Genomic DNA, 10,063 nt, shown 5'->3' with positions numbered 1-10,063 from the left:
ATATATCTCTGCATTTAGCCTTGTTATCTTCAATGATGCCCTCCCTTATTCCAGTGAATCGTTGAAAAAATCACTAATTACGAAGACACAAGTTTGTTGTTAATATGCCAATATATATATATATATATATGTATATATATATATATATATATATATATAGAGAGAGAGAGAGAGAGGAGGTTTTACTTTGCAAACCACGTTATTTGTACAAACCGTACAATCCTCATTCAACCAATCATATTTTTTCATTTTGTTCATTTTTTTGTAATTATGAGAGGTTGATTAATCATTTTTATTCTGGACGGTGTTAATCATGGACATTATCATCTTCATTATTTTAATTTTAGAGAAATACATGAAACAGTTTCATTAATTATTATATAAAACAATTTCATAACCATATATGAAACAATTTCATGAAAAAATTTCATAAGATTAAACAATGAAATCGACGAATGGGGGTGGTTTGCACGATTTGTACAAATTGGGTGGTTTGCATTTGATCGTTCCTCCCTCCCTCTCTCTCTCTCTCTCTCTCTCTCTCTATATATATATATATATATATATCAAACCGCAAATAAAACTAATTAAACAAGTGAAATGCAGAATGAGAGAACATATAAAAACTAATTAAACAAGTGAAAGGCAGAATGATAGAAGGACATACCTCATATTAACTTGGATATTTCATTCTTCTTTCTATATCGATGAGAGGTATATGGGAGATGAGGGGCCAGTAGGAGCCTCTTCTACTCCGGTTAATGCATGTGGGGATATAATTCTGGTAGGAGCCTCTTTTTCTTATTCTTCTGCTACACCTTTCTTCCAGATTTGGGCAGTTATCGATCCACAAACTCAAAAGTGAAGGCAACAATGTTTGTGGCAGATGTTTCATCTTTGGGCAATCAACAAAGCTGAGATGTTGGAGGGAGGTGAGGTGTTGGAGTCCCATTGAAACAGATTCCAATTTCTCAAAATTTGCTATACGAAGCCTAGTAAGAGATGAAGGAAGAAGATGGGACAATTCACTAAAACTAGTCACATCTTCCAATTCTAAACTTAGGCGGATAAGTGAAGTTGGAAAGTTCTGTGGGCCCCACTYTGACATWGGCTTCTTCAATCCTCCTATTCCAAGTTGACACAAATTGGGAGGCCAAAGCCCACGAGGAAAGGAAGCATCCATACTTGGACACTTTTCTATCCTCAAATATGTTAACGAGGTGAGATTCGGCAATTGATGATCAGGAAATGACTCCAGACTTGGACAATCACTTATTTCCAATTCTTTGAGGTGAATGAAGCAACTCAATCGCATGACCGATTTCAGATTTGACCAATCATTTATTCTTATAGTATCAAGCATCCACATGTTTGCATTGATAGTCTCCTCTGATCTTCCCCCTCCAAATTCCTTTTCCAATAGCTTCTTACAGTAAGAAATGGAACATGACTTGAGCTACTTCTTCCCTCCAGTTGGGAAGGAGATAGATGTAATTGAATGACACCCCAAAATGGACAAGCTCTTGATGCTATTTGAACAACTGCAATGCTCCATACTAGCACAAAACGATATATCCAACATCGTAAGAGATGATAGTTTGCTCCCACAATTATCCTCTTCTTTCTCTCCTAATCTCACCAAATTATTACAACCACTTATCTCCAACTTCCTTAAATTCACAAGAACCTTACATGTTTCTGTTTCTGATTCCCACACGTATCTTATTTCATTACATCTCATGATTATTACTTCAACTACCACCCCAAGATGCTTCATAACACCTCCCCACAACTGATCGGTTAGGCCTGAAATATAAACTATTTTCAACTTGGTGATCGATGAAGCCACTTGAACTAGCCTTCTCAACACACCATCACTACATTCATCTATTACTAGATCCCTTAGTGAAGGTAGTTCTTCAACTGAGATTTCAACCAATTTAGGACAACCCWTTATACGAAGCGTTCCAAGGCATGGACACACTGGATCTACAACCCCACCATTATACGACCATACCTCCCACCCCTGCATATCTTCAAAACTGAGAATTTCAAGCGAAGGAAATGCTAGACGTTGCAATTCGACAACTTTCACCCCATCCATGCCTTGAATAAATAACTCCTTAAGTGATGGTAGCTGCCCAAGTAGCGGTAGAGATGTGCATTTTTTACAGCCACGTATTGATATATGTGTCAACCGATCAAACATGCTATCCCCAACCCAGTTTGGGAACTTTATACCCCCATATGACACAATATTAAGCTTTTCCAAATTTTCATTACCGGGATTCAACACATCAAGGACCACGTTTTCAAGCGTTTCATCTCGAGAACCATCAAATACATCACTCCATTTCACCTCTAACTCTCTAAGCCTCATTTGCAATAAGTTCGCCTCCCGTGCATGCATTGCATTTGCACTTTGTCAAGCCCTTTGATGTAAATCATCTCATGGAGATTCTTCAAGTCTTTAAGCTTGGTTAGTGGAAATTCATCCGCTCCTCCAATCGTGATCTTGGATAGAGTTTGTAGGTTTTTCAACTCACCAATCCCTGAGGGCATCTTCTTCAAAAGTGGAGTATATCTAATGTCAAAATGACGCAAACTTGTAAGCTTTGAGAAACTGTTGGCCAACTTGGTTAATTTATGACATCCAAAAACGATCAAAGTTTGTAAATTATATAGATTGCAGACATTTTCCGGTAGATATTCGATTCCAGTTTGACCTAAATTAAGATAACGCAAATGCTTCAAACTGCCGATTGACTCTGGAACCGCGCTTATACGAAGACAAGCCAAAGATAGGACCCTTAACAGTGGAAACTCATGAAGTAAGTCATCCAAAATCTTATTAGATATGAAGAACCATCCCATTCTTCGTATGGCCCAAATGATACTGCTAAGAATGTTCTCAAATTTTTGGCTCCTATAAATGCTTTAAGCTTCTTGTCACTTATAAACCGCTCACAAACAAATGAAAGATGGCGGTACTTTTCCAAGGTGTCCATTCCAACACCCTTCTCCATCTCATCTTCAGACCTCCAAAAAAACTCTCCAGCAACAGATGTGGCCAAGTCATTCATCAAGTCATGCATCACAAACAATGAATCTTCGTTAGGGGCTTTTTGAAAAAATGATCTTGATAACAACTCTTTAAAATAGTTATGACCCAAACGTTCAACTGTTGACGTGCTTTCCCTTGAGTGGTGCAAAAACCCTTCTGACATCCACAATAAAATCAACTCTTCCTTTTCAAACAAATAGTCCTTGGGGAACAAAGAGCAATATGCAAATAACCGCTTCAAGCATGCACTAAGATCGTGATAGCTTAGTCTAAGAGCTGGAATAATTCCATCTCTCGTCTGTAGGCTCCATATCTCATCATTCAACAACTCCTTCCACTCTACTTCATCTGCTTTTGTCCTCAATAACCTTCCAAGTACTCTTAGACCTAATGGTAAGCCATCACATTTTTTCACAATACCTTCACCATATGGTCTAAGATTTGGATGTGAATCAAAGTTACTTACACCCAATGCATGTTGACAAAATAGAGATAGAGCATCATCGTACGATAGACTTTGCAGATGTTCTAAATTATCACAACCCAACTCTCTGAGCAATTGCTGCTTCCGAGTTGTGATGACAATTTTACTTCCGAGAGCCCCTGCATGAAATGGGCGCACAAGGGAATTCCAGTCCTCATAGCTTTCACTCCACACATCATCTAGAACTAGTAGAAACCGTTTATCCGTAACTTGTTTTCTAAGAGCTTCTTGAACTTGATTTACATTTTCAAATTCCTTGTTTTCCTCTGTCACTGAACCAAAGATACTTTTGCTTATAGTGAAGATATCAAACTCATCTGAAACACAAACCCATGCCTTGAGTTTGAAGTGGTTTTGCACTTGTGTTTCATTGTAAAGAAGTCGGGCAAGAGTGGTTTTACCTACCCCGCCCATACCAACTATGGGTACGATATTAAAGTTTTGTTTACCTGCTTCTTCCCGCAACAACTTGTGGAGCAACGCCTCTTTCTCACCTTGTCGTCCAACAGTATCAGATGCATCTGGCAAGGAGGTCTCGTAGTTTCTACTCATAGTTATTGGCCTCCCATTTATCACACTCAAACCTAGAGTGACTTTTTCCTTCTCTAGATCTTGTAACTTGGTGGTAATATCTTTTAACTTGTCATGCATCCTAATATTTGCTGAAAAACTAGTGGAGCAAGTTGGGATGAGCATTCTTACCTTGCTTGTGATGGCTCCCAGTTCCTCTGCGATCAGTTTGCGATGCATAGCATCAGTTGCCAAATTGTCGAGTATATCGTCTATGTCGTATGTCAAATGCTGGAGACGATTCAACCACCCTTTGATGTATTCATCTCTTATTTCCTTCTATCATTAAGAAGAGCTTGGATGTCGGTTAATGATGTCTCCCATTTGTTCACCTCGATGTGAATTTGGGCATAACGAGCAAGTTTCTTAAAGGCAGCAGATCCCAACTTTTCAGCGAGCACTTGAAGGATGGGAGAAAGTAGGATCTCAGCCATTATTTAGCTAAGAGAGTAGTAGATAGATGGATGCACACAAAATACAGTATCAACCATTCTTTTATAATGATCATATCCATTATTTTGGTCAACATGCCAATATTGTATATTTTTCAAGATGAAGTAAATAATTACATGATGACAATAAATCACAATACGTGGAACCCACAGTTGCAAGTTGCAACTTATTCCTATAAAACACACTTGATTAAATATAATAAAGTAGTTTAACGAATATTATAGAAATTTACGAAATACCAAGTTAGAGCTACTTTTATTTACTGATAGCTTATTTGAATTCTGTTTTGAGTCTTATATTTAAATATTTTCGATGGATTTTTTTTCCGATCCAAGGATCTAAACGTCCCTCGGATGGATTGGTGCAACGGACATGACCTTGATGACCATCTGTAAGTTTGTGATTTATAGTGCATGTGATCATCAGTTGTGGTTGGTTTTGTTGCTGTTCGGTTGGCTATATTTTATTTTCATTGTGTCCGCTTTAGTCTTATTGCCTGTTTATTGTTTCTTTCTTTGCTCTTTTTTTAATCTGATGTTGACCTGTTTTTCGCAAGAGTCTTGTACATTTATTTTTTATTATCTTAAAAAAAAAAAAATGGTTATTGGATTCCAGCTAGGTGACATGATATGCATGAATCATTAGATTTCAAATGTTTCTAAATATATTTATTTTATCAAAGAATTTGTTAAAATAATATAACTAGTTATTTATGTACGGTTTATTAAATACTTACTCGATAAATGTTTATTGGGTAATATTTTTTAGTGGATGAACATAACAAGGGTAATAAAATCTTACCTGATAAGAGCAATGATAAAGATGGAGAATTTTACTCGGTAAGTGAGAGTGAAGACTTTTACCCTGTAAGTGCTTACCGGATAAATTATTGCATAGAATAGCATTTTGATGTACTACAATTTTACCCGATAAAATAAATTATAGTGTTAACTTTTGACGTTAAGCACTAACTGGGTAAACATTTAGATAAACGACTCCTTACTACGTATTTCAAAACCCATGTTGATGATGGATTGATCGACTTTTTATATAATGTCGATATTACAGTCGAGAGGACCGAATATTTTCCCCCAAACATCTTTAACAGTTTTTTTTATAATTATAATATTTTAGCAATATTTATATTTTAATAATTTTTTATGTGGTTTTTTAAATAGAGAAAAAAGATTAAAAAAATTGAATTTAAATAATTCTATGAAGCTTAATATGCGGATAAGAAATGATTTTTTTATTATTAAATTGAATGTATTGTTATTTAAAAAAAATTAAATATACTAAATGACAAATTTATAATATATTTGAACAATAAAATCTCAAAAAAAAAATTACAATAAAATATAATGTTAAGCTCTTTCATTCATCAGCGGCAAACCATCAGGAGGGTGAACTTTTTATGGGTTGTTTGGTAGTTACGGAATGGTTTAGTTCATAATAGTTATGTGGTTAGAATGGTTAAAGAGTCAGAATGATTTAATGCATAATGAAATAAAGCTGTTTCGTAACTGTTCTCTGAATAACAACAAATTATCATTTTAACCCTCTATATGATTTAGTATATAATGAAATATAGTTGTTTGGCATGTATCTGAATAAAACAATTACTTTGCATATATAACTACATATTTCATATTAATTCAAACAAACTTAACATTACTAGTTCAAAACAAGGTTTCATATTAATCCAAACAAACATAACATTACTTTTTCAAAATCTATAATAAACAAAAACATAACAATCAAATTCCAACATAATAGTTTTTGAACAATTTTTAATTTGACGAATTTAACATTAACTGATTTACAGTCTGGTCACGTAAATTAGCCATGTATTCATCGTTTTGAATGCCAAAAGGCCTTCCATCTATGTCATCTTCATTGCCTCTCTCGATTTCTTCTTGTCCCTCAGCAATAAACATGAGGTCATTGTTGCAATCTATGAATAACTAATCATGGATATTGCATTTTCATATAAAATTATGAACCTCAAAATAGGCAATCACAATGTTTCTTTGTATGCAAAACGGATAGGGAGCCATTTGCATAAAACCTGGAAATCTTGCCTTCAAGACACCTTGGAAATCTTGCCTTCAAGACAACATAGGCACGCTCGATAACGTTTCTGAGTTGCGCATGAGCATGGTTGAACCTTTCTTCTTTTTTCAAGGCACATTGTCGTCGGAAATCAGCAAGCCAATACCTCGTATTGCGATATGGAGTTATAAAACCACGAGTATTAGCATAAGCAGTATGACAAAGATAATATTTATTTACAATCGAAATTTGAGCTTAACACCATTATATAAAATGTATAAGAAATGGTAAACATTTAAATTGAGTAAAAATTGTACATACCTCGTGGAGGAAATGGAAAGCTAGAGGTTGGACTAAAAGCAACTTCTCTCAACAGTCTAGGATCATGTGTTATACCCTCTCATCCAACCTAAACGTACGTGAAAAACATATTAAGATCACAAATACCTAAAACATTTTGATAACATTCACCTATTTCCTACCTCTATAGCGAGCTTGCAGATCAACAGACACAATTGTATGTATGAGAGTTCCATCTAATGCACCTATTGCCCCATTTATTTTGAAATAGAAATTAATACAAAATATAACAGGTTTGTTGGTTTCAAATATGGTGACTCCGGATTATCTATAAAATGAATGGTCATCATGGGATTAAATGGTTCATATAGTAGATTGGATATCGAAGTTAATAAAAAAAAAAATTGCAGGGAAAGAGAAAAGGAGAGCATTGAAGTGGAAAATGAAATAAAGGAAAGTGTTGATGCAATATATTTCTTTTTATTTAGTACAAAATATGAAAGAGGTAGGACCCACCATGATGCAAGTGCCCAAATTTCCTTTTCAAACTAATTTCGCATCATTAATAAAATAAAAAACACTACAATGATTGTATTAAATAGTTTATACAAATTAAAAGTCCAAAGTAATTATGATTTGTGACCACGGTTAAGGCGGCTCTTTTGGTTTTACCCAATATTCTAGAATGTTTGGTTTATGGAATTTGAAATAAAATTTTAATTTTTATAAACAATTTATAAAAGTAATTAAATTATTTTTTAATTGATTATTATAAAATAAATGTTTTTAATATATTTTAAAATATTATTATAAACAAATTTTTTTAAAATTCCATGAAATACTATCTAACTACGAGGAGGTGGGGATAGGGGGAATATATCATAACTACTGCATAAATACAGTAATGCGTTTCTAGGGATTTTTAGAGTTTTCTTGTGGATTTCGGGGGATTTTTTTAGTGTTTTTATCGATTCTAAAGGACGGTTTTTTGATTGATTTCAAGAGACATTTTGGTTGATTTGAAGGTACTTTTTTTTTAATTGGTGGAGGTAGAGGCGGGAAATTACTGGGAGAACTATAATAGAATGTTAAAAACAATTGTTTTTAACCTTTGTAAAATAGAATTTTATGGGGTCCATATCGTCACCTTTTGACTACTACATCCGCCTCTGCTCCTCAAACTCTTACATATACATAAACACTCTTTAACACTAATAGTTGTCATTTGAGTATATGAATAGTCATAAACCCTGAATCATATACAAGCTATAGTGATCCTCTTGATAGTTATCATCGATGAATCTCAATTTTTTTAACCTGATGTGACACAAAATAATTACTATAATATAAATAAAATATAAAAAAGTATTTATAAATAACAAACACAAAGAAGCCAGTTCCAATTTAAACGTCTTATAGTTATTGTTATAGCATTACACTGCGGTTAACCATTAAACTTAAATTTAAGCTTTAATATATTATTGTACCCTCTCAAATTTTCGATGAGCATGTCCAATGATAGCACAAACAGATTATAATAATACCACCATTAAGAATCATAAAAAATTTACATTATGAAAGACAATATCAATAATGGCACCGACTATACCCTTCATAGTCATCAAGTTACTTCATTTTGATAACGATAAAATCATATTATTAGGTTTGTGAAACAAATGCGGTTTTGATGAATATGGAATAGAAAAAAAAGGTATGTAAACCACAAGAGTGGTGTCTGATTGGTTGGAGCTTGGCTTCAACGGTCAAAAGTACCAGGAGGTCCTACGTTCAAATCCAAAGAGAAATAAAAATTCACTTGTGGCCACGGAGGTTCAAATGCGGTGACTCCGGGCTATTTGCAAAGCAGGTGGTCGCTCTGAGATTAATCGGCTCGCATGACGGGTTTGATATCCAGGTTAATAAAAAAAAAGTATGTACCTTATACTAAAGGACTTCTTTTTCAGAGTAGATTATGTCGTGGTTTTAAAATTTCGGTTTTCATCTATACGATTTTCAATTCATTTATATTTTAGTCCTTGAGGCCAAAACATTACTTTAAATATGAAGGAGTAAAATAGAAACGAGTCCTAAACCATAGGAACGGAAAAAAAAAAAATTCTAAATCATAAAAACAAAAGAGATAATAAATTATAAATTATAAAAATTATAATTATAATTTTAAAACTATAAAGTCTAAAATAGAAATATCAACAAACCAGATTGACTAAAAATCTATAGTCTTTATTTTATGTAAATCACATGATTGATAATTGTTTTAAGGATAAATTATCATTTTTTATTATAAAAGCACATCAATCAAATATAGTTTACATCTATAGCTGTAAAAAGAATCAGCAATATAATCTATACTATATTATAAAGTATTTGACAAAAATTCTTAAAAATCATTTTTTATGTATGAAGTATTGTTTATTGATGCATATTACTTAAAATTCAAGAGTACAAGTAATTTTGCCTAAATACAACATATTAAAGTTTTATTTTTAAATTTGTGTAACTAACTGCAGATAAATATAACTAAATACAGGATAAACATTCATTTTTAAATATAGAAAATCTAAAATATAATTAAGATAATTATTGAGTTATAAAAGAATGTTTAATTATCATCTTTATAAAATGAAATAAGTTACACCCAAAAAAAACCCGAGGAATATTAAAAAGTTAATTTGATACTAATATCGAGTTTTTTTCTCAAATTTTTATGTTATATTCAAATTTATATTTCATTCAAAAATAATAACATTATCGTTTTCTTAAAACCACATAAAATCGTATTATATCGATAGAGACAAAATAAAAACTAAACATTAAAATCGAAATTTATCTCACTGCATTACGCGAGATAAATGAGTATGATTTTAAAAATATGTATAATTTTAACACGAGTTAAACTTGTTTTATATTTTCTCCAGTTTTATCGACAACAATTAATGAATGTAAATTTTATCTTGTTAACAAAATCATATATGACTGTTTCACTCTTGAATGTGTATTTTTTTAAAAGTAAATTTCTTAAAATCAAAACTGAAACAAATTTTACCTTTGTTTTATAATGACTAGAAGCGTACTCACGCAATACAGTGAGATACATCGTGTTTTTAATATTTTATTTTATT

At 32.7% G+C, this 10,063-nt stretch overlaps 1 protein-coding gene across 1 annotated transcript; it reads right to left on the bottom strand.

Moving 5' to 3' along the window:
* On the bottom strand, nucleotides 1–4,552 carry LOC112529723 (putative disease resistance protein At3g14460). The gene is given in 5 exon segments (XM_025141096.1): nucleotides 1–73; nucleotides 668–2,418; nucleotides 2,421–2,867; nucleotides 2,870–4,399; nucleotides 4,402–4,552. Coding segments are annotated over 4 exon segments (3,873 nt in total). The 3' UTR covers nucleotides 1–73; nucleotides 668–673.
* Nucleotides 4,553–10,063: the final 5,511 nt, after the last annotated feature.

Source organism: Cynara cardunculus (assembly GCF_001531365.2).
Source record: "Cynara cardunculus var. scolymus isolate 2C chromosome LG 16, CcrdV1, whole genome shotgun sequence".
NCBI lineage: Eukaryota > Viridiplantae > Streptophyta > Magnoliopsida > Asterales > Asteraceae > Cynara > Cynara cardunculus.
This window is presented reverse-complemented; position numbering and strand designations above follow the sequence as displayed.